We start from the raw sequence: 26,830 nt of genomic DNA, 5'->3' as shown, positions 1-26,830 counted from the left end.
TTTTATGATAATAAGATAAAATTTTATGACAATAAAAGTAGCCAGCTCTAATGTTATCCTACTAATTCTTCAGTCTATTAAGAATGAAAATAAGGCTACTCCCCTAAGCTAACCTTCTAGTGGAAAATTTCACATGGGTGCTGTTTGAGGGCCCGTCACAGGCATTGAACGCTGCATTCTTCCCGACCGAGTCACCCGTGACATGGCCACGGCTGATGTCACTTTCCACAGCTTATCCTATTCGTTGTCCTCGCATCCACTATCTCGGGACTTACGTCACCCGAAAAGTTTTCAACGGTGATTCAGCGGTGTCGAATGTTTTGCTATGTTGTCCTCACCACCACCACCACCACCGTCGCCGACATATCCCCAAGGACGACTCCAACCTCTTCGCTCCTCCATTTCTCCGCAGCTAATGCCTCCTCCTTCCGCCCTGCCCTTCTCCTCATCCTGCTTCTCCTCTTCCATCGTGTCGAGCTCTCTGCGCTGCTCCCTTCCCCGTCCCAACGATCCTCTGCGACCTCCTGTCAAGCTTCCCCCGTTCCAACTACAGCCACCCCACCACATCTCTACCCCATCCCACGAGAAGAAAATTCCCTCCCCTCCGCCGCCGCTTCCGGCGGCCCCATGGCTGCTCCCAGACAACGCTGAATCGCTCAAGATGCCCACCGCCCCCTGGATGACATCCCCCTTCCTCCTCCCTTCCGACCAAGTCCTCGACCTTTCGAACCCTAGCAGAAGCACCAGGAACAAGAAGAAGGGTCCCGGCCCTGCCGACCGACCCCTCACCGACAAGGTCCGGGGTGGCCGGAGCCGCCACGCCATGCTCGGGATTATCAGGAACATCAAAAACCTCCGCCAGGTACACTCCGCCGAGCCAGATGAGGAGACTCCCGCTGTTGCCTTCGCCGATGCTGGGCAAGCGGCGGAATTCGGTGTCCCACTCAGGCCGGCCAAAGGTGGCCGTGGCCAGAGGGCGCCGTGGGTCACGGCGGAGGAGAAACTGGTGTTTGGGAGGGAGAAGAAGGTGAAGGTGGTCACATCGGCGGAATCGGTACTTGCTCCTGAATTGCTGTTCAGGCTGCGGGGCGAGGCGAGGCGGATGACGAGGTGGGTGAAGGCCAAGAAAGCAGGCGTGACGCAGGGGGTGGTGGAGGAGATTCGGAGGGGTTGGAAGGAGAATGAGCTCGTGATGGTTAGGATCGTCGAGCCACTGCGGCGCAACATGGACAGAGCTCGAGAGATCGTTGAGGTAACTGGTGCAATTATGTTCCAATCCAGCTCTCATAACTTTTTCTTTTTATATTTTCTCATTTGGTACATTTGTGGCATGAAGGATTAGTTCACATTTAACACTTTGAAGAGCTGACAACCGATGGAGAAGAGAAAACAAAAAGAAACTGTTGCAATTATTTGTTTTATTTCGTATTTAACACTTTCAAGTGAGATAACTGCATGGTTGCTGGTGTAAGCAGCATAAATATTGAAGTAGATGCCTTCCAAGTTTGTATTTATTTGCACCAAAGAACCCTTTTTGTGAAGATTGTTTAGATTTTCTCTGGATGCTTTGGAAGGGACTACATTACTAAACATTGAGATAGACAAATAAGAAAAGCTATTGTGAATACTTGTTTGAAGATTGTTTTTGCTTGTGCAGAATGGCCGTTGAATGCCTTTTTTTTTTTTAAACTCTATGGAGTCTCATAATTTTCTTTCTACTATCAATAAGATTAAGCATAAGCTAATAAGAAATAAAGAATGTATCTTGAGCTCTATGAACATTCATTTTCATCGATGATGCACCATGATCAGAAAATGTGTCTGTGTAAAGACTTCCGCCATGCTTTGCTGCTTTCTACCTGTCTTTTGGATCTTTGATGCCTTTGAAATTTGTTGCATAGAAACTCTTTGGCCTTTGAATCGTTAACCTCAAATCTTAATGATAATCTTTGTAGCTCAAATTTCATAAGGAAACTTCTTACTCGGGCATTCAGGATAATCCTTCTTTAGTTTTAGTTAATATTTTATAGCAAAATTTCTGGAGACACTGATAACATATGAGCCTCACATCAGTTTCCATGGGATCTATTTTGATTTGAACTAAAAGGAAAAGATGAGATACATTCAAGGCACAGAATACAAACATTTCTTGATGTATAATTTCGATGCCTTATATTGCCTTTGATTTATTATAGAGTGGCCCATACTCTAAACCTTAGATGGTGTATTTTGTGGTAGGTTTTTGGGAGTAATATTCACAAATTTAGAATTGGTCATATCTTATGATCTCCAATTCAGTTTGTGAAAATGCCTATATTGGATCAATAAATCCCAATCAATTAAAATTACAAGTGACAATAATAACCTAAACATAATTATGAAAAAAATAAAAATTCCATGTATGTGAAAATACTAATAAAATGTGTCATGTAAGCATTCTTAATTTTTTTAAAATAAGTTATGTAAAAATATTTGTTAATATAAAATCATTGCTGGTGTAATATGAAGACATATTTTATATGTTGTTTTAAGAAGATGTCTCATGACTCTTGGTCACAATTTCTAGTGAGAGTAGTATTTTCCTTCCCCTTGCCGGGGCCAATTTATTTAGCCAATTGAGAATGGGATTTGGTTGAACTTTCCCCTACTGTGTATCTTCTTCCACATGTACATCTTCTTATTGGATAGGATGTTGCACGGATCAATTTCCAACTAATTTTGGTAAATTTCTAGTGAATGGACTGGCCACTAGTGTTGCTAATATACTAGCAAAACTAGAGACAGGCATTGCCCAATCTTTTTTTTGAAAAATTGGAAGATTATATTAAATAGCATACATGACGCTCACACATGAACTCAAATCTAAGACCTATCACTCGTGCAACAATACACTAACCAACCCGGATGTCTCAACAGAGACATCTATGTCTCAATCTAGAAATCAAGATTATCCAATCTAGAAATCCATGTCTCAACGTAGGTTATGTTTTGTGATTTGCTATTCCTTTGGTCTTTACCCATTGTCCCTCCCATGTAAGTTACATTTGTATAGATTCTTCACAGTATGCAACTGAAAAATTAGAAGCACATGAAATACGCAATCTAGTATATATTTTGGATTTGCTTAGGCCTAGCATTGGTTAAGCCTGTAAAAGCCAATATTCATGGTGTGAATTCTATCATGTTTAGTTGTCTTTTTCATTTGTTTATTGCATTTTGCAAAATATTTGTGGACATTTGAAGGCTAGGTTGATCAGGAGTTTAAATAGGGAAGGAAAGGTCACCAATCAAAGTTCTGTTCTTATCTTTGAATCTTAGAGGACCTGTATTCACCCAAAAGATTGGAAGTTTTGTTGAGAGAAATACAGAGACAATTTTGTGGTGCCTATTTTTATCTTTTTGATTCCCCTGAATAATTATAATGGTTGTTTTTATTTTATTTACTTCAAGGTATCAGCTGATAGAAAAACAAACTGAAGTTCAACTATACTTTTCAATAAAAAATTAACACAAGTTAAATAGTCTATTTGGATGTTATCCAGTGGATAATAAAGAAATCAAATTTAGGCCAGAAGATAGATTATGAATAAACTATTGAACTTTGCCAAGGAAATACCAAAGTTACAGAGTACTGATACCTAACAGCCCTTCAATTGACCCAAAAGGTTACTCTTTTGAAATTTAGTTATAGGGGCAAATTGAAGCAAGTAATTGGATTAGCTTCATCTTCTTTGATAAAAGATACATCATTAGGATTAGCTTCATCTTCTTTGATAAAAGATACATCATTAGGATTAAAAGCCCAGATATCAGGTGTAGGATATTAAATACAAGGACTGAAGAATAAAAGGATTTCACTTGTTTTTTTCTTCTTTTTTCCCCCTCTAAGTGGGGGTGGCAGTCAATCTTCAACAAGAGAAGCCATGAAACCTTCAGCAGCTGAGTAAGAAAGCAAAAGTGAGAACAAAAAGGCCCTTAACAGCACTAGGAAATTTCAACAACCATGGAGGAAGAGAGAAAGTGGGTAGAGAAAAAGGGCAAGAATAGAAAGACGATGAAAATTGGATTGAACTTCGTTCTAGGTTGGAAAACATGAGAAGAAAAGAGGTTGAAAATTTGAAGAATTTCTCTTGGTATCTGACTCATCAGGAGGTCAGACAGTTCTACTTCCAAGCTGACCGTGAAATGATTCTCCTGTCCTTTTAAGTAAAATAATGGAGCATTTCTACTATGTTCCTTGAAAAATCTAGGAAAATTGCACAAGATTTGGTTCACATTTCTAATTTGCAAAGCCAAGGGAACTTGAGAGAGAAGAAAATTTGATTTTCCTGCACCATATTTTGAAATTCAAGGAAAATGATAAGCCAAGTTTTTCTACAAGATTTATGGCTGAAAAGCATGAAATAGTGAAGACCGATTTTGGACTGACTTCTAAAGCAGGAGCCATTGGGTGTTGATGGTCAACTTTTGTTGGACCTCAAACCCTGATAAAAAGCATTTATTTCTACTATCTTAATTATTTTTGGGATTTCCTTTGAATGTGTTTTGGCTTATTAAAGACCTAAGATTAGTTCAGCTCCCTGAATCAAAGTGTTTTGATCCTCTGTATTTCAATTTTCAAAATCTAGAAGACTGAAGACTTGCTAATAATTGAGTGAGCTATTAATTTTAATAACTTATCTTCTATATTTTATTTGGAAGTTCGTCTTCTACCTATGTTTATTTTGACTGGAAATTTGCTGTCAGTTTTAGCTGACTTTGTGTGAAACTGATGAAGTCTGTTCAATTTTGGCTAGTAGATGTCACTTAGATTGCTGTACATCTGATCTTACACTCTTAATCTTGTTATTATGTAATTTTAGGTTTCTTGATTATTTAGTAGCATTCTAGTAGTCAAGTATTGAATCTTGCGTGTGATAAGTATCTGATGAACCTTTAGGTAGATCTACTGTTGTCATATTCCTTTTTTACTTTATTCGCTTACTTTTTTTGTGTGTTTATTCATTTCTTTATGAATTTGGGAGTAAAGTTCAACATTTCATGTTTGTTGTTAAATTTGCAAGACCTTTCTTGGACGTATAAATTCATTAGCATTGCTTATTCTCTTGCTTCTTTAATAAGAAGAGTATACTCCTAATAAGCTTGTGCTGTGTCGACTCTTGTTACCTTATTCCCTCATAATTTGCATATTTCCTCTACTTTGTAGTTTGTCCTGTGTTTTACAAACCTTCTGGCCTATTAACTAGGTTGACCATTTGGTACGTCCCATAGTCTAATATCAGGAGATAATGAGAGGTCAGATTTGCATTATGTAATTAGTGACTGACCACTAATGACATAAGCTTGACTATTAAAAGCATTTTTGCTATGGCTTTATGATTAAGGTTGCGGCAAATGGTATTAGAGGTCCTTTTTGTGCTCTCTGCATGGTCTGTCATGTGACAAGATGCAAGTTATCTTGCGCGTGTTATTATGATTCTTCATAGGATTATTTCCACATTAGACTTGGAGAATGTTTTTGGGCTATATGCAATCATGCACTGATGAGAAAGTCAGGAATTTGAATAAGGAGTCACAATGGGAAGTAATGGGATTCTGGATGTTATATATGTCGATGTAGTAATTTTTTATTTATGATGGGCTTAAGAATTTTGGATCAAGTAGATAAGGTTTGTCTTCATAAGTTATTGTGCAAATTAACTGGATCACTAAGTTATCCATGCATAATTCAATTTTCAAGTAATAATGTCTTCACTTTTCTGAGCATTGTATCTTATTTCTCTTTTCTTTGTGTTTCACCTTCATTATCACTATTTTCATATTCATTCTTTCCAAGAATTTATATGTTAGAGTGTTAAGCTGGAGTTTGCTGGTGAATGTCTTTCTCACAAATAAGATAGAATCTGAATGCTTCCAACCTTTTTTATTAATCTACATTCCTGATAATATTTATTTAAGATTGTTTTATCAATCAAGTTTCCTAATATGCAGCTTATGAACTTTTTGGGTTAAATATAGATAGTCTCTTTGCATTTTAGTTATGTGTCATCTAGACAACCAAAGTGAAACATAGCATTTTCTATCTTGTTTATCTTTTTTTATTGGCTGCTATGAATGTTTTGAACTTTTTTTTCTCCACAAATTAGCAGACAAAGACTGGAGGCTTGGTTGTTTGGTGCAAGAGAGATTTTCTTGTTGTCTATAGAGGACAAAAATATGAAATGTTTCGAAATGCTCCTAGTTCGCCTAATGCTGTCAATAAAGTGAACCCTGGCATATTTGAAGAGGACAGTGCTATTGTTTCAGGATCAGTTGTAAAGATGGATGGGGAAGTACAGAATATGGAGTCTGGAATTCAAATGGGTGATATTTCAATTGAAGGATCTCTATATGAGAGAGAAGCTGACAGATTGTTGGATGGTTTAGGTCCCCGTTTTGTTGACTGGTGGTGGCAAAAGCCACTACCTGTAGATGCAGACCTACTTCCAGAAGTCGTTCCTGGTTTTCGGCCTCCATTAAGAATGTGCCCTCCTGGAGTAAGACCAAAGCTGACGGATGATGAATTGATGTATCTACGGAAGCTTGCACGCCCTTTGCCCACTCATTTTGCTCTAGGTAATTACTGCCATATGCAGTGAGCTTTTTCCTTATATTAGATTTTAATTATGTATGTTATTACCATCATTTTTGCTCTTAGTTGCTGTTTTCTTCTGACAAGTGTTTTTTTTGTAAATATATGACAATATCTGGCTTTATGTGTATAGATACATGTTTAGTGACAAAGATATATCCATAAAGATGCAGAGATATTAGAGTTTTAAATGTAACATTGTGCTTGTCTTCTGTTGGAAGGTAGAAATAGAAAACTTCAAGGCTTGGCTGCTTCAATTATAAAGCTTTGGGAGAAGAGCCTTATAGCCAAAATTGCAGTCAAAGTGGGAATTCAAAATACCAACAATGAGCAAATGTCATTGGAGCTCAAGGCAAGCATATTAATGTTGTAATTACATATTTACCAATCAAATAAAAACTAAAATAAAAATACATGCTTGAAACTGGAATTCGAAAAATGTAAAATTTTGCTTTATAGTATGTGATTGAGTGTTTTGATGGTAGACTGCAATTTTCATTATTTATTTCTAATAAATACAACTTGGAAAAATCCCAATGCATATACTGGTATAAGGTGGCTTTCAAACCAAAAGAAGATATTTCACTGTTTAAAACAAGTGAAAAAAACGTGTATAAGTGAGACTTTTGGCCTTTTCAATAATGAGAATAGTGGCTTTTCTTGTGTCTGCCTGAGAAATTTTCTTCACAACACCTTACAATTGGTGTGATAATAAATTATCCAAATTGAATATATCATCTATAGTTTATTAATGGACAAGGTACTGTGGGACACATTTTTCCCTGTTAGCAGGCAATGTTCTCTTTAGGATATCTTACCAACTTTGGTCACTCTTTTAAATGTTGCTCCTAACCTGTTTCTTGAACACATCAGTTTACTATATGTTAAAGAGTTCTAAATCTTCAAGGACTTTGTTTTCTGTGTATCATTTCTCTTCAAGTGAATAAGGTTGGTGCTAAAATTTTATAACAGGAACTTCAACTTATCATAATATTCTAGGAAATTGTTACAGATAGCTAGATCTGATCAAAGACACAACTGCATCAGAAACTCAGTGCTAGGTTGTAATACATGTAGATGAGGAAAATGGTTGTTCTGGAACTTGATTGCCTTTTTCTTTTTCCCTCATAAAGTTCAGCATGCATTGGATATAGTAGTGGGATTTATGACTGAGGTTACCGAATGGTTCCTATCTAGAACTCATTTGCTTTCTTGTTTCCTTCAATTTGAAGGTAATTGATAAGGGTGTTTAGGGATCTATCTTGATAGATAATAGTTACTCTGAAGCTTCATGTGCTTGATTCTGAAGCTCTAAATGCAGCGTCTCACGGGTGGTGTTCTGATATTAAGAAACAAGTTCTTTATCATTCTGTATAGAGGCAAAGATTTTCTCCCTGGTGGAGTGACTAATCTGATTGATGAGAGAGAAGCAGAGCTCAATGAGCAACAGCTTGAGGAAGAAAAAGCACGAACGGGGTTCACAAACTCATTACGTGCTATGGATAACATACTGCCCAGCTTCAGCATTGTTGGAACTTATATGGAATTTCAGGAAATACAGGCAAATCATATTTCCCTAAACAACCTGAGTTATAGAGGCCAAATTCGAATTGAAGCTGAAAAGGAAAAGTTGAAGAAGGAACTAAGAGAGCACGAGCACAAGCTTCTCATTGTACGATCAAATTCTGACATCAAGTTTGTTGTATTAATGAAGCTTAACTGACATATTAATGAACATTTTGTTTGAATATGCACCAGCTTAAGCAGAAGATAGAGAGATCAGAGGAACTGTTGAGCAAGCTTAGTCTGTCATGTTGCCCTTCGGAGCAAACTGCAGACCTGGAAATATTGACAGAAGAGGAGAGGCAAGCTTTTCGAAAAGTTGGCTTGGAAATGAACGAAATCATATTGCTGGGTATGAACCATCACAACTAACTTAATATCATCTTTTATTAAAATTGCACCCTTTCCCACTCTGGCAAATTCATTCTGCAATGGTATAGATAGAAGTTTTCTGTCTTCAATTTCTCTATGGTATGTGACCGTACTTTTTAAGATGGTACTTTGGATCAAGAGTAATAAGATCTTGGCATCTGCAGGTAGGCGTGGAATTTATGATGGTGTTTTCGGAAGTATTCACCAGCATTGGAAACATAGAGAAGTTGTGAAAGTGCTTACCAAGCAGAAGGGATTTCACCATATTACTGGTACTGCAAGGTTACTTGAAGTTGAGAGTGGTGGGATACTGGTTGCAGTGGAGAAATTAAGGACAAGTCATGCAATAATTATCTACCGTGGGAAGAATTATGCTCGTCCACTAAAGCCATTGAACAACCTACTGTCGAAAAGAGAGGCACTACAAAGATCTATTGAGATACAGCGTCGAGGAGTACTAACTAGCATTTACTTATAGATTCGTTTTCATCTGTATCCTGTAATATTTCATGACTTTGTTTCTTACTTTCTATAATTTTTTCCTTTGCAGTCCTTGAAATACTTTGCACGCCAAAGAGAGAAATTAATCTGGGAATTGACGCAGAGACTGGTAAGTTCAATGCATCTTCCTTTGCTTTTAAAAGTTTTTGTCTATTTACATTTTATTTCTAGAACAACTGCGACTGACATCCTACAAAGTCCAACGCTATAATGAACATATATATATATATATATATATATGTATGTATATATGTATGTATATATATATATATGTATGTATATATGTATGTATATATATATATATATATATATATATATATATAGAGCTCTTGGGAAATAAAATATCAGAAGATAACTATCTCAATTATCTGCTGATTTTGTAGAGAAAGTTAGAATGAAAGTGCGAGGAAAAGGAAATAATTCCTACAGATCTGATGGAACTTCAATTGGAATTGTGATTGGACCGGAAACCACCGAATGGTATGCATCAAGCTGAATATATAGATAGTTGTTGTTCCAATGACTTTGCATATGTGTACTTATTTTTTCTGAAGTCCCGCCTTGGTGCTTGCGCGATACCAGGTTGTATTCGTTGGTGAGTCAGCATGAGTAAATCCTGCTGGATCTTGATCAAGAATTTATCTGTTCTCCTTTGGCAACTCCTATGTGTCTCATTGCAACCAAAAAAAAAAAAAAAAAAAAAAATCCTTTTGTGGTTCACAAGCCGAGCTGTCAAGAATAAACTTTCATAAAATTGCACCCATTTTTTGGTGCTTCATCCTGATTAGCATATTCTGTAATGTTGATATGAGCGGCCCTCGTGAATGAGTTCTTGTGGTATTCATGGACTTCATCGCGGCATGCCATGCAACCTACATGGATCGATATTACTAAAAATAAATAATATGATAAATAAAAAAATATTGATTGATATTGGCCCTATCTAATCCCATATTGATTCTCCATTGAATTGAAAATATTGATTGATAAATACCACTCTCCAACTAATCTTTTGTGAGAAAAGAATTTATTTTATTAATTTAACAGTATATCAACTATGAGGATGTCTCAACGACTTCTTGAGGTACGTACCTAACTGTGCTTATATATATATATATAAGTTTATTATTATTTATTATTTATCTCCAGAGCAATACTTCACTAAAAGCTAGTAGCATCAAAGACAATATACGACAAATAAGAGGCACTAAAAAAATTAGAATCATCCAACAAAGATAAAACCACGACACGTGTAGCAAGTGTAAGGTTCACGGGTGAGATAACCGACACCCTTGAACCCTTGGGTGAGCATCCCAAGGGTTGCACAGCTTGACGATGACGGAGACTCCCAGTCGCAATCACTGTTTGCTCCAGGCATAGAATGCTTCGGAACACCGACGCGTCGCTGCTTTCCACACTAGTTTTCCACCCCGAAACCTTTGTAAACTAGTAAATTAGAAAAAAATTGTGAGACACCATGATCGTGGTTCTCGAGATTGGGTGACAGAACAGGTATTGTACATTCATCGTAGCGCCGTGAGGTGGTTGCAACGACGGTCTTCAGTTCTGTTAGGTAAAAAGGATGAGAAAACGAAACAGGGAAGAGGAAACGGAGCCAACCTTGGGGGGATGGTTTGTGGCAGAAGAAACCGATTGAACAGATCAGTTTCTTCGTCGTTAATACGATATTGTCGTCGAGGTTCGCTTTTTTGCTCCTCCTGCTTTTCATCCTTTTTCTTGTAAAAATAATTTTTTATATTATGATTGAAATCAAATAACATTAAATCTGTTTTACGATGTATAATTTTTGATGTCATTTGAAAAGAATTTATGAAATCTATAAAAGCATTATCTTTAAATCCAAAATCATTGTTAATAAGGATAACTAGACTCTCATTTTTTATTCTTACTATAATTTCATAATATCACTTAGATTGATGGTTTAGGAAGGATTGAAAGAAAAACTATAATCCCTCTGCGTCTATAATCTCCTAAGGAATCATACTATAATATGAATTTTTTTTTTTCTATCGACCAATATAATCTAATTAATTTGATTATATATCTTATCTAATTATAAAAGATCACAAAATCTAATATTCTCTCACTTGGTCCATTAATTAATAAGATATAAAATATATTCAAAATCAAAATAAATAAAATAAAATTTGTTTGAAAATAATTTTATCTAATTGGATTCCAAATATTTTGAAAAATATTTTATATATGACCATGAATTTTAGAAACAAGCCAATAAGTCTAATAAACATAATAATACTACATTAAGTCCAACTATCAATGCGAGTCATAGCGGTTGCATATCATCAATGTCATACTTCCTTCTATATACCAAAATATTGTTAATCTTTCTTAATATAGTCCATAATAACCCTTATAATTTATCTTGTCAAGATAATTATATTATTATATTTAACTATAATATGCATAAACATAAATGTAAATAGGATAACAGAAGCAAACAACTTTAATTATGTAAAAGAAATATCAATAATAGCATCCATATGTATTATAATATCTTTTATGACTTGCTCACAAGCCCCATTCTAAGAACATGTTCTTTAAATATTTTACATTGTAAAGCTTTAGTAAATGGATCAATAATCATCATAGTGATGCTCAGGTTCTGAATTGACACTTGTTGTTTCTAGACTCTTTCTCTAGCCACCAAGTACATTATCTTGATATACTTGGAAAGAGTACTTGTCATTCTTAGAGAAGAAAATTATTACGGTATTATCATAAAATATCTTCAACGGCTTAGTAATTGAGTCGACCATACCAAGTCCTGAGATGAATTTTCACAACCATAAAACTTGATTTATGGCTTCAAAGCATATTACAAATTCAGCTTCAATTGTTGATGATGCAATAAGCGATTGCTTTGTAATTTTTTAAGAAATTACCCCACTAGCTAATAGGAATACAAATCCTGAAGTGAACTTCCTACTGTTGAGGCAATTTATAAAATCAGCATATGAATATCCCATCACTTCAAGCTGATCTGATATCATGTATGTGAGCATATAATATTTTGTCCCCTATAGATATCTCATTACTTTATTTACAGCTTTCCAATGTTTCATTCATGGGTTGCTATGGATCTTCTGAGTATTGCAATTGCAAAACTGATATATGTTGAATCTTAGATTTTGATGATGAAATTAATTGATGAGTTTACGATCTAATATACATTTTGAGTGACGCAAGACTAACTTCGATCAGAAAAGACAAATCGATTAAAGTAGAAAGAATCAGATGTTAGGCAGGAGTGAACATATCAAAAGATTGGACATAGGCTAGAGGATCAGTCGACGTGCCGGCAGAAGGACTTCATGCTATGAGTTCGGGCATTAGGCCGAAGGATCAGACATTGTGCCAAGGAGATCGGAAGTTGTAGGAGTCAACATATCGATTGGGCAATACGCCGAAGGAGAAAACGATGCGTTGGAAGAACTAATGACATGCCGGACAACATATGATTTATGCTTTGTAATATTTTGTCTAGATCGAGTTAGTTTAGATTTAATTAAGTTGGTATTGAGATGAAACAATGTTAACTCAATTAGGGGCTCATTGGGCCTGAGTTGGGGTTGTTTTGGGCTAAGCCCATGCAGCAACCCTTAGTAGGCTTAGGTGGTGGCACCGTTTAGGACTCAGCCTCCCAAATTGTCTAAGCAGTGATATCGCCCACACCGACGGTGGTACCACCCAAACATAGTCTTCCACTATCAAGCGACAGTATTGCCCAAACACAGTCTTCAAGATTATGTCAAGTGGTGGTACTACCCATTGTTAGCGTCAGACTGGGCGGTGGTACCACCCAATGTCAAACTGATAAGTGATGGTACCGTCAGTTGTCAATCAGTCAGGCGGTGGTACTGTCAATACCCTAAAAACATAGGATGAGATCGTTTTAGCTCTAAATTTTAATCCATTTGGGGTCTATAAAAACCACACTCATCCTACTTAGTAAACACATGAATTGAGAACATAAAATGGGGAAAACATTGTTATAATCTTGAGAGTTCCCCTCCTCTTCTCTAAGAGTGTAATTTCTATTTAAGGGAGGGTTGAGTGGTTGTAAAGGTTATATCCTAAACCTGTGAAAAGGAGAAAAAAATTGTAAGAGGGTAGTTAGTCTTCGTCCATTGAAGGAAGACCATTAGTAGATGTTGATGGCCTTAACGGAGGAGGAATCAAAAGTGGACATACGTCACGACAATCGAACCACTATAAACCTAGTGTACTCGGTTTGCATTTGTGTTCTGCTTTTAATTCTCATATTGCAAACTAATTTACTTGCTTACTACTCTCACTACGTTTACGAATGTGCTTTCAAGTTAAACTCTTTCCGATATCAGTTTTCATCGAATGAGAATTTTTAAATCATTGTTTTTATCGCAAGCACTAATTCCTCCTCCTCTCTTACTACCGATTCATGATCCTAATAGTTGGTATCAGAGCCACGTTTTTCTCTATTGGATTAACACCCAAGAGAGATAACTTTTTCGGGCTTTTAAGAGGGTCACTCTATCATTGTTTAATGGGACGAACTACACGTATTGAAAAATACGAATGAGAGTTTTCTTGATTTATTTAAACTTTGATTTATGGAATATTATCGAATATAATTTTCAACAACCCTCTAAACCTATGAATGAATGGAATGATTTTAAGAAAAAATTATTTTCGTTAAATGTAAAAGCTATGAATGCTTTATTTTGTGATTTGGATAAAAATGAGTTTACTCATATTTTGACTTGTAAAACTACACATGACATTTGACACACTTAAATCACACACACGAAGGCACAATTAGGGTTAAAAAATCAAAAATTAATCTTTTGATGCATAGTTTTGAATTATTTCGAATGGAACCAAGCGAAACCATTGAAGATATATAAACCTATTTTACAGATATTATTAATTATTTGAAAGCACTTAGTAAAAATTTTTCTAATTTTGAATTTGTTAACAAAATACTAAGATCCCTTCCAAAAAGTTAGGATATGAAATTGACGATAATATAAGAGATAAAGGACTTGAACAAGTTCTCTCTTGAAGAACTTATTGGGTCTTTAATGACCTATGAAATGACTTGTATCAAATATAATAAATATGAGAATAACTTTCCAAAGAATAGGAAGGATTTGACACTTCGAACAATAGAAAACCACTTGAGAGAAAACTCAAGTGATGATAATGATAATGATGACCTTGAACTACTCACAATAAAATTTAAAAAACTTATAAAACAAGAATCAAAGAATAAAAATGAACTTAAAAAGAACAAAATAACTTACTATGAATGCAATCGGCTAGGGCACTTCAAAAGCAAATGTCTGCAACTAAAGAAGAAGATGCTCGCACAAAAAAGAAGAAAACACTCAAGGTGACATGGGATGAAATGAGTAGCAAACCAACAAAGACAGGTGGCGATCTGTGCTTTAGTGACTTTCGACAATGAGGTAAGTAACTCAACCAAAACCCCTTTACCTTACTATGAAATTACTTGATGCATTTTATAAGTTATTTTTAAATTAGTTAGTAAGAAATATAAAATATATTTCATAAGTTGTTTTTAGAAATATAAACGAGGGATCATACTTCGCTTTCTAGTAATTTTGGATTTTTTTAAAAAAAAATTAAGCATGACAATTGCATATTAACTCCTTGCATTAAGTATGAAGAGTTAGATTCACTTAACAAGAAAAATACATTACTACAACAAACAAAATGATTTTGATTAAAAATACTTTATATTTAATAAAATCATACTTGATGATTTAATGATGTATAATATTTTAAAGTAATAATGATTTTTGTGATTTATGGTTTATTGATCTTGATGACTCATGTGATAAATCTTGTTTTCGGTTTTAAACGATGATGCATATTTTTGTTTGGCATAAAAGACAAAGACATGCTTGTATGAACTAAATTACATAAATTGAAACATATAAAAAAGGGGAATGCATTATTCTTGAAAATGTCTCTGTCCCTAAAATCTTATGGAGTTTTCAATAAGATATTAATGAATCTATTTATATTATTTTATGAATATCTTAAACTATGAAAATGATTTTAATCTATTTATATTATTTTATGAATATCTTAAACTATGAAAATGATTTTGATGATTTGATGATTTGAATTTGAATGAGATTTTTTCAATTGAATCATGAACTTGATCTTGATTTCTCGATATTAATACTCGAGATTTTTTTTATGAATCAAGATCTTTTATTTGATCTCCTATTTTTTTTACTATTTACTAAAGAGAATATTTATCAAATCGAATCATGAACTTTCTCTTGATTTCTTGACTTGAGGTATCTTTATGGGAATTAAATTTTTTTTTATCTTCTATGATTTCTTCTTTATACCATTTACTAAAGAGAAAAATTATGCAAACAAACCATGATCTTGAGATTTTTATATTGTTCACTATGATTCTTTCATTTTATTAAAGGGAATTATCTAAATGAATCATAATTTGTCTTTTGATTTCTTAAAATTATAACTTAGGATTTTTATATGAATCAAGATCTTTTATTATTTGTTCTCCTATGATTCTTTTGTTGTTTATTAAAGAGAATATTTATCCAAATTAACCATGATATGTCACTTGATTTCTTAAGGTACTTGAGTTTTATGTATAATACTCCCTTGTATTTATGAATTGTATACCTGATCACTCTTGATTTAAATTTATCTTTTTGTCATGATATAAAAATTAATGTAAAGAGAAAAAAATTATAATATTATATTCTTTCCTTCTTTTTGACAATAACAAAAGGGGAGGTAAAATTAATAGCTCCCAAATATCAAAAGCGAAGCAAAGATTGCTAGTTTGCATATCTCAAAGAAAAGCAAAATTACTAGCTTGTATATTCTAAAATAATGTAAAATTTGCTAGCTTGCATGTTCTAAAATATTATAAAATTTGCTAGCTTGCATGTTCAAAAATGATGTAAAACTTACTAAATTTGCTAGATTACACATTGTAAAAGGAAGTAAAACTTGCTAGCTTATGCATCATAAAGAAAAGCAAACTTGCTAGCATGCCCATCTCACAAGAGTAGCAAACTTTGCTAGCTTGCACATTTCAAAAAGATGCAAAAATATACTCTCTTGCACATCTCAAAAAATATAAAAATTTTGCTAACTTTTATATATGAAAAACTTGTTAGCTTGCATGATGATATATGCAATGAAGTTTCAAAAACCTGAAATTATATTTGAAATGTAATGATTAGAAATTATATCTCAAAAACTTGCTAGTTGCATTTCTCCTTTTTGTTGATGACAAAGGAGGAGAAGATATGATAATGATCATATATGGTAGAATATAATATACTTTAATATTTTAATATCATGATGATTTGGAATCATGTATGTAATGATAATTTTCTATTTTAAAAATATACATGCTGATTTGGTATTATGCATGCAATACTTTAACTTATGATAATGATGCACGCAATGATGAAATATTCATTATTACAATTACTTTGACTTGAATTCAAGATTCATCTCAATATGATATATTTATAGGAGGAGTTTAGTTTAAACTATATCATCAATTGGTTGTCATCAGTAAAAAAGGAGAGATTGTTGAATCTTGGATTTTGATGATAAAATCAATTGATGAGTTTATGATCTAATCTGCGTTTTGAGTGACGTAAGACTAACTTTGATCAAAAAAGATAAATTGATTAAAGTAGAAAGAATCGAACGTTGGGCCGGAGGATCGGTCGATGTGCCGGTAGAAGGACTTCATGCCATAAGTTCAGGCATCGGGCCAAAGAATCAGACATTGCACCAAGGAGATCGGAAGTTGCAGGAGTCAACATACTGATTATGCAATACGCCAAAGGAGAGGACGATGCACCGAAGGAATAAACGAAGCGCTGAAAGAACCAATGATATGCTAGACAATATATGATTCATGCTTTATAATAATTTATCTAGATCGAGTTAGTTTAGATCTATTTGAGTTAGTATTGGGGTGAAATAATGCAAACTCAATTAGAAGTCTATTGGGTCTGAGTTGAGACTATTTTGGGTCAAATGAGGCCCATGTAGTAACCCTCAATAGGCTTAAGGGGTGGCACCACTTGGGACTCGACCTCCCAGGTTGTTTAGGTGGTGGTACCACCCAGACCGATGGTGGTACCGCCTAGACATAATCTTCAAGACTGTGTTAGGCGATGGTACCGCTTAGTGTCAGACTGATAGGCGATGGTATCGCCAGTTGTAAGTCTCTTAGGTAGTGGTACCATCGCCAATACTCTGAAAACTTGAGATGAAATCATTTTGGCACCAAATTTAAATCCATTTGGGGCCTATTAAAACCCCACTCATCCTTGCTCAGTAAACACATGAATTAAGAACATAAATTGGGGAAAACACTGTTATAATCTTAAGAGTTCCCCTCCTCTTCTCTAAGAGTGTAATTTCTGTTTAAAGGAGGGTTGAGTGGTTGTAAAGGTTATCTCCTAAACCTGTGAAAATGAGAAAAGAGTTGTAAGAGGGTAGTTGATCTTCGCCTATTGAAGGAAGACCGTTAGTGGATGCCAGTGGCCTCAATGGAGGAGGAATCAGAAGTGGACGTAGGTTACGATGACCGAACCACTATAAACCTGGTGTACTCGGTTTGCATTTCTGTTCTGCTTTTCATTCTCATATTGTAAACTGATTTACTTGCTTATTACTCTCACCACGCTTATGAATATGCTTTCAAGTTAACCTCTTTCCAATATCGATTTTCATCGAATGAGAATTTTCAAACCATCGTATTTATCATAAGCCCTAATTCACCCCCCTCTTAGTGCCGATTCATGATCCTAACAAGATATAATCTTGTACATGTTTAAGCATATAATAGATTTCTAACTGCTCATCCATAAGGAATATTCTTCATTTGATTCTTTTCTAAGTCATTTTTTGGGCATTGATTTTAGTTGAATTTTTCACCTTTAGTAATATGTATATCATTAGCTGAGTAAAGTTACATATTAAATCTCTCTAAGATATGATTAATATATCTTTTTAAGATAGTCCTAATAATCCTTGAGATTTATCTCTAAATATCTCAATGCTAATAACATAGACTGCCTCATTCATTTCGACTATATTAAAGTTCTTGTTAAGAAATATCTTGGTTTTGTGCAACAAACCAAGATCAGTACTGGCAAGTAAAATATCATCAATATATAATACCAATGTAACAAACTTGCTCCCACTTACCTTTAGATATATGCACTGATCAATAGTATTTTTCTTAAATCCGAAGGAAGTAATAGTATCATGATATTTTATATATCATTGTTTGGAAGCTCGTTTAAGGCCATAAATAGTGTTCTTAAGTTTACAAGCTCAACTTTCTTTTTCCTTTTCTATGAATCCTTCAGGTTGTTCCAAATAGATTTTCTCATCCAGATCCCCATTCATAATGTTATTTTCACATCTATTTGATATAACTTAAGATCATAATAAGCTATTAATACCATGATGATTCTCAATAAGTCCTTTTTAGAAATTAAAGAAAAAGTCTCATTGTAGTTGATGCCTTCTTTATGAGAAAAATCTTTGGCCATAAGTCTAACTTTATATCATTTGATATTGCTTACTAAGTCATGTTTTATCTTAAAAACCTATTTACAACTGACTTTTTTTATGATTATTGAACAATTCAATGAGTTCCCAAACACCATTCTGGACTATTGATTTTAACTCTTCTTTTATTCCATCATATGATTTTTCAGAATCGTTACTTTCTATGGCTTGTGAAAACGATAAGGGGTCTCTTTGTATTCATATATCATAATCTGATTCTTGTAGATATACCACATAATCATAAAAAATGGTATGTTTCCTTTTTCTTTAAGATCTCAAGGCTACCAATTGTGATTGTTCTACAAGATCATCAACGACAACATTAACGTCATATGAGAGTTCATCGATGTTATTTTATTATTCACTCTCATCAATTAATTTCTTTAATAGGAGATGATACAATAGAATTAACCTGAATCTCCTTAATATCAAAATTGATCATTTGAGATTTTTCACTCTAATTGATTTTATCATTTTCTAAGAATTTTGATTCTACTATCCTCGTACTTTGATTAAGGTAATAAAATCTATATCCCTTGAAATTCTCTAGATAACTAATAAAATATCCAAAAATAGTTCTTGGATCCAATTTCTTTTCATGTAGATTGAATACTTTTATTTTTGTAAGACACCTCCAAATATATAAATATCCAAAAATAGTTCTTGGATCCTTCCTACCTATCCATAACTCAAATGGAGTCGATGGAACTAACTACTAGGAATCCTATTCAAGATATATATAGCTGTCCTAAGAGCTTCACCCCACATTGACTCAGGTACAGAGGAATAACTAATCATGCTCCTAACCATATCCATAAGAGTACGATTTTGCCTTTCAGCAACATCATTCTACTATGGCACACTTGGTAATACATATTGAGCATAAATATCCTGTTATTCTAGGAATCTAGCAAAAGGACCAATATTTTGACCAGATTCATCATATCTATCATAAAATTTACCACCCTTATCAAATATGATAATTTTAACTTTTTTATCTAATTGTCTCTCATCTCATTTATGTACACTTCAAGAGTGTCAATGACCTGAGACTTTTCATGTATTAGATAAACATAGTCATATCTGGATAGGTCATCTATAAATGCGATGAAATACCTTTCTCCACTAAAATAAGGAATATGAAGTATATATCAGTATGAATAATCTTAAGGAGTTCTTTACTTATTGTGGTATTTTTTTTAATGTTTAGTTTGTTTTCGTTTAATGCAATCTATATATGTTAGGATCAAGACCACTAAGAGGGGGGGGGGGGGGGTGAATTAGTGCAGCGGAAAACTTTCGATGATTAAAAAAGTGTTCGTACGATAAAAATGATTTCGGTAGAAAAACCGATTCGTAAATCTCTTTAACTTGTAATCAAGCGAGATGTAGTTAAAGGAAATCTATGAAGACAGTTTGCAGTTATGATGAAAGTTAAAATATAAGCACAAACTAAAATATGATGTTCGTACGATAAAACTGATTTACGTCTAAACGCCGATTCGAAAAATGCAGAGCTTGAAACATGATCGTATATGCGTAGAAGGCAGTAAGCTTTCGAGGAGGTTTGCAGTAAAGATAAGATGCTCAAAGTAAATGCAAACCGAGATTTATAGTGGTTCGGTCAATCTTGACCTACTCCACCGACGAGGTCACCGACGTCAACTAGAGGCTTTCCTTCAATAGGCGAAGGCCAACCACCCTTTTACAGTTTCACTCCTTTTGACGGGCTTAGGAGACAACCCTTATAGAATTTCCTTTCCTCTCTTAACAGATTAGAACTTGGAAGAAAAGAGGACGAAGAACTTTCAACTCATACAACACTTTTGAGCTCTAAAAATCACAAAGTAAAATTAGAATTTTGGTGGTTTCTGGGTGCCCTTTCAGTGCTGAAAGAGTGGGGTATTTATAGGCCCCAACCCAGTTTGAATTTGGAGCTCAAAATTGTCAATTCCTGAAATTCCGGGATCTGGCGGTTGCACTGCCTAACTGAGGCGGTTGCATCGCCTGGTAGAGCTCGAAGACTGAGCCTCTGGGTGGTGCCACCTCCTGTTAGGGGCAGTTGCACCTCTTGCCAGAGCTCGAAGACCGAGCTCAGGTGGTGCCACCGCCTGACTGAGGCGGTTGCACCGCTCAGCCAGAGCTTGGAGACTGAGCCCAGGCGGCGCCACCTCCTGTCAAGGGCGGTTGCACTGCTCAGTCTCGCTCGGAGACTGAGCCCAGGTGGTGCCACCACCTGGCTGGGGCGGTTCAATCGCCTGGCAGAAATCAGGGTCCGAATGGGTTGATCCATTCGGCCCAATTTGGGTTTTTTAGGGACCTAATTGCCCCAAGATTAAGTTAATGGGATCACCACCCATTTCCAACTTAATCATTGTGCTAACTATGATATTTCCTAAGACATTTACTGCAACTTGCTCCGGTGCGTCAATTGCTTTTCTGGCGAGCTTCTGGCGAACTTCCGTCGATCATCCGATGAACCCTCGGTGATGCTCCTGCGGACTTCCGGCAAACTCCTGGACTTGCGACGATCCACTTGGCGAGTTCCGACGAGCTTCTTTGGCAAGCTCATGGACTTCTCGGATTTGTTCCCGTAGAACCTTCGACGATTATTCGAACTTCCGTCGAACTCTCGAACTCCCAACGTGATCATTGTCTTGATTCCGAAGCAACTCCTACTGCATGTCTTTCTTCCATCGTAGTTAATCCTGTACACTTAAAACAAAACTTTGATCGAGACAATTAATCCTAAGCAATTAACCAAGTTGTCCGGCATGTCATTGGTCCCTCGACGCTTCGTCCGATTCTTCGGCGCATCGTCCTCTCCTGCAGCCTATTGCCCAATCGACCAGTAGACTCCGCAACTCCGATATCCTTGGCACAATACCCGCTCTTCTAGGCCCGATGCCTGAGTCCACGGCCCGAAGCCTTCTATCGATACGTCGACCGATCCATCGGCCCGACGTCCAATCTTCTGGCACAACATGATTTTCCTGCTTTAATTGTCTCATCTGATCGAAGCATCCTACGTCACTCAAAACATAGATTAAATCATAAACATATAGCAAGTAGTTTCATCATCAAAATACGAGATTCAACAATCTCCCCCTTTTTAATGATGACAACCACTTGATGACGAAGTTAAACTTAACTCCCGGAGTTTAAACAAACTCTCCCTATCAATATGTCATATTGATGGAATTTTGAATTCAAACTGAATTCAAGTCATTGCAATATTCATCATGAATACTTGCAACACGTCATCATGAACTTATGCATAAACTTATGCATAATATCATACTTCTCCCCTTTTGTCATCAACAAAAAGGAGAAGTGCAACTATTCTTGTGTTTGGAATATTAGTTTAACTTATTACATCAAAAAACATAATATCAAGTTTTATCATCATGCAGTTTTGAAGCCAGAAAATTTAGCAAATGTTACATCATGCTTAGAACATTCAAGCTATCAAGTTTTAGATATGCAAGTTTTACAGCATACAAGATAGCACTTTTAGAACATGCAAGCTAGCAATGTTACAACATTTTAGAACTTGCAAGCTAACAATTTAGAGATGAACTCTTGCTTCTTGAAATATGCAAGTTGCAAGCTAGCAAATTTTTACTTTCTTTGCAATGTTTGAGCTCGTAATTTTGCTTCCATTGCAAGGTGCAAGTTTAGCATGTTTAATTTTCTTGAGATAGCAACTATTTGCTTCTCTTTATACTACAAGCTAGCAATTTTTACGATGCAAGTTTTACTACATACAAGCTAGCAAAAATTTCGAATGCAAATGCAAGATAGCTTTTTTGTGTAAGCTTATGATTCTTGCTTCCTATTGCAACGTGCAAGTTGCAAATTTTGCTTCTTGAGATAGGCAAGATAGCATTTTTGCAATTTTTGTTTGGCAAGCTTGTGATGTTCAAGATAACAAGCTCTTTCTTCTCTTTTGAGAAGTGTCATTTTTGCTTTCTTTGCAAAGTGCAAGCTAGCAAAATGCCAAACTAGCAAGAGATAATGTTTTATATGAGGCAAGCAAACAATTTGGCAAGTGTTACATTTGCATCTTCTCTTTAGAGGAGTGTAATTTTTGCTTTCATCTTGAATTGTGTAAGCTAGCTAGTTTGCCTCTTTTCATGATGTCCATGCTAGAAATTCTTGCTCCCCCTTTGTCATTGTCAAAAAGAAGGGAAGACCCTTTTTTCAAATTTCAGATTATGACAAAGGTAAGTATCAATTTTATTTGTGCATCATTATATATTCAAATTAAAACATACACAATTTCAAAAACCTTATTTTTCATGCACGATACCGAAAAATAAATCAATCATCATTAATGGGTATATCATAAATGATACTCAAATATTAAAATTTTTAAGCATTTATCAACATGTTGATCATGATACCAAACATTAATCATTTAAAGCATTCATGATACATATCATATGCAATACATCATGTACATCATTGTCATAAGTATTGCATGCATCATTTCAAATTCATGAATATTTCATCATTGTATGCATCATGCCAAATCATAAAATATACAATCATCATTAATGCATGATTCCTAATCATCATTTATTTTGCAACATAATGGTACCAAATTGGTCAAATTACATTCTACCATACATGATCGAAACTTCTTATTTGTATACATCAAAATAAATTAATGAATATTTCATGTATTCTTATCATCACATAAGGAATATCAAGAAGAATTATTAGGTGATGAGATAAACATTTCATGAATACAAGGAATTGCATAAAAATCATATCATGAAAGATTAGAACATGTGAATACCAAAAGACATGATTTCTTTTTGAAAACCTACTCCATAATTAATCAAAAGAAAATCTTAGGAGAACGATTAATGAAAAAATCTTGATTCATAATAAATCTTAATTTGTAAATATCACGGAACCAAGATCATGATTTTGGATAAAACTCATTCAAATTCAAATCACCAAAAATCATTTTTATGGTTCACAAAATTCGTAACATAAGTAGATTCATGATTTCATTAATAATATATTTTCTCCTTTTTTAAGTATTTCATTTTAAGTGATTGATTTCATGTTAGCATGCTTTTTCATTTATGTTAAACATGCATCAACGTTTAGGATCGAAAAATGAATTTCATCATAAAACCATCAAGATCAATAGATTCTCAAAAATGAATTATTATGATCAAGAAAATCCGAAAATGAAATTTAACACTTTCATGCATTCGGATAAGGTTTTGCTATAGATTTTCAAGTTCAATCATGAAGATAAAACATGCTCATGATCATAAAAATTTTTGTATCTAAAACACATAATTTTTAACATGTTATTAAGGCATGTAATAGTATAAAATCATCATGGCAATTAAGTGATTTGAACATTGAATCAAGAAAGTCCGAAAAATAATCTTAACAAGTTCATGCATTCGAGCACATTTTTGCCATAGTTTTTCAAATACACTCATGAAAATAACACATACTTATCATCATGTATAGCTTAAAATCTCATGTATAAAATTGTTAATCAAAATATTTAATATTACATCATTATGCATTTCTTCAAATCAAACATGATTTTTTAAATCAAAATGGAGAAATAACAATGGAAATCAACGTAATACACATTATTACTTCTTAACCATGATTTCATATTTTCAATCAAAATCATTTTATTTTTTTATAAAATATGTAATATTATCATTTTCGAAATTACTTAATATGATCATATTTTTTTTTAAAACATGTAATTTTTAAGAAAATTAATTCTAAACTAAAAAAGAAAATACATCATGAGAGCATCAAGTAATTTCAAAATAAATTAGGGGGATTTCGATTACCTCATCATTGAAAGCGGTTAAGGCGTAGTTTGCCACCTCGCCTTTCTTGATTTTCTCATCGTCTTCGGAGGAGCTCGATTCATCCCACTTTGTGTTCTTCTTCTTTGGCCTCTTCCTTCGTTCAAGTTTATTGTTTATTTTAGATTTTTGTTTAATAAACTTTTTAAGATTTAGTGTTCGAAGTTCAAGTTCATCATTGTTCTCATCACTTGAGTCATCGCTCAAGTGGTATTCATTTGTCCGGAGTTCCAAATCCTTCCTATTCTTTGGAAGGTGATTTTATTTATCATGTTCATCATGTGCATTGTGCACCATTTCATATGTCATCAACGAACTATTTAGTTCTTCAAGTGGTAATTTGTTTAGGTTTTTAGCTTCTTGTATTGTAGTTACTTTTGAATCCCACTTCTTAGAAAGAGAACGCAAAATCTTGTTTATGAGTTCAAAATCCGAAAAACATTTTCCAAGAGCTCTTAAACTATTGACGACATCCGTGAAACATGTGTACATGCCGCCTATAGTCTCGCTTGGTTGCATTCGAAAAAGCTCAAAATCATGCAATAAAACGTTAACTTTCGAGTCTTTGACTCTACTAGTTTCCTCGTGCGTGATTTCAAGTGTTCGCCAAATATCAAAAGCTGTTTCGCATGTAGAAATCTGATTGAACTCATTTTTGTCTAAAGCGCAAAATAAGGCATTCATATCCTTTGCGTTTAAAGAAGAATACTTCTTCTCCAAATCCGACCATTCGTTCATCGGTTTAGAGGGAAGTTAAAAACCGTTTTCAATGATATTCCATAAATCTAAATTCATAGAAATCAAGAAAACTCTCATTCGAGTTTTCCAATAAGTGTAGTCCAATTCGTTAAACAACGGTGGACGAACAACCGATAAGCCCTCTTGAAAGCCACAAAGAGCCATTTCTCTTGGGTGAAAATCCGAAATGAGAAATACCAGGCTCTGATACCAATTGTCAGGATCAAGAGCACTAAGAGGGGGGGGGTGAATTAGTGCAGCGAAAAAATTTCAACGGTTAAAAAATTATTTGTACGATAAAAAGGATTTCGATAGAAAAGCTGATTCGTAAATCTCTTTAACTTGTAATCAAGCGAGATGTAGTTAAAGGAAATCTATGAAGGCAGTTTGTAGTTATGATGAAAGTTAAAATGTAAGCGCAAACTGAAATATGATGTTTGTACGATAAAACTGATTTACGTCTAAACGCCGATTCAGAAAATGCAGAGCTTGAAACACGATCGTATATGCGCAGAAGGCAATAAGCTTTTAAGGAGGTTTGCAGTAAAGATAAGATGCTCAAAGTAAATGCAAACCAAGATTTAGAGTGGTTCGGTCAATCTTGACCTACTCCACTTTTGGTTTCCTCCACCGACGAGGTCACCGACGTCAACTAGAGGCCTTCCTTCAATAGGCGAAGGCCAACCACCCTTTTACAGTTTCACTCCTTTTGACGGGCTTAGGAGACAACCCTTACAGAATTTCCTTTCCTCTCTTAACATATTAGAACTTGGAAAAAAAGAGGAAGAAGAATTTTCAACTCATACAACACTTTTGAGCTCTAAAAATCACAAAGTAAAATCAGAATTTCGGTGGTTTCTGGGTGCCCTTTCAGTGCTGAAAGGGTGGGGTATTTATAGGCCCCAACCCAGTTTGAATTTGGAGCTCAAAACTATCAATTCCCGGAATTCCGGGATCTGGCGGTTGCACCGCCTGATTGAGGCGGTTGCACCGCCTGGCAGAGCTCGAAGACTGAGCCTCTTGGCGGTGCCACCTCCTGTCAGGGGTGGTTGCACCTCCTGCCAGAGCTCGAAGACCGAGCTCAGGCGGTACCACTGCCTTTTTGAGGCGGTTGCACCGCTCGGCCAGAGCTTGAAGACCGAGCCCAAGCGGTGCCACCTCCTGTCAGGGGCGGTTGCACCGCCCAGTCTCGCTCGGAGACTGAGCCTAGGCGGTGCCACCGCTTCGCTGGAGCGGTTCAACCACCTGGCAGAAATTAGGGTCCGAATGGGTTGATCCATTTGGCCCAATTTGGATTTTTCAAAGGCCCAATTGTCCCAAGATTAAGTTAATGGGATCACCCCCCATTTTCAACTTAATCATTGTGCTAACTATGATATTTCCTAAGACATTTACTTCAACTTGCTCCGGTGCGTCAATCGCTTCTGCCGGCGAGCTTCCGGCGAACTTCCGTCGATCATCCGATGAACCCTCGGTGATGCTCCTGTGGACTTCTGGCAAACTCCTGGACTTGCGACGATCC

The 26,830-nt window shown here is 35.2% G+C and overlaps 1 protein-coding gene across 4 annotated transcripts; it reads left to right on the top strand.

The window, feature by feature from the left end:
* The first annotated feature begins 331 nt into the window (after positions 1-331).
* On the top strand, positions 332-9,848 carry LOC135649891 (chloroplastic group IIA intron splicing facilitator CRS1, chloroplastic-like). 4 transcript variants are annotated; one of them, XR_010501413.1, is made up of 9 exons: positions 332-1,252; positions 6,147-6,615; positions 6,853-6,983; positions 7,953-8,303; positions 8,390-8,546; positions 8,731-9,020; positions 9,117-9,176; positions 9,451-9,547; positions 9,650-9,848. XR_010501413.1 is itself a non-coding variant. In XM_065168829.1 (8 exons), exons 1-8 carry the CDS (start codon positions 416-418, stop codon positions 9,463-9,465), a joined length of 2,310 nt encoding a protein of 769 aa, XP_065024901.1. In that variant the 5' UTR covers positions 332-415; the 3' UTR covers positions 9,466-9,848. The 4 variants fall into 4 exon arrangements, 2 of the variants coding, with proteins under 2 accessions (XP_065024901.1, XP_065024902.1); XR_010501414.1 differs by having other exon boundaries at positions 9,622-9,848; XM_065168829.1 differs by having other exon boundaries at positions 9,451-9,848.
* The last annotated feature ends 16,982 nt before the right edge of the window (positions 9,849-26,830 follow it).

The sequence above is a fragment of the Musa acuminata genome, chromosome BXJ3-9 (genome assembly GCF_036884655.1).
Source record: "Musa acuminata AAA Group cultivar baxijiao chromosome BXJ3-9, Cavendish_Baxijiao_AAA, whole genome shotgun sequence".
Taxonomy (NCBI): domain Eukaryota; kingdom Viridiplantae; phylum Streptophyta; class Magnoliopsida; order Zingiberales; family Musaceae; genus Musa; species Musa acuminata.
Note: the sequence above shows the minus strand (reverse complement) of the source record. Positions and strands in the feature narration are given on the sequence as shown.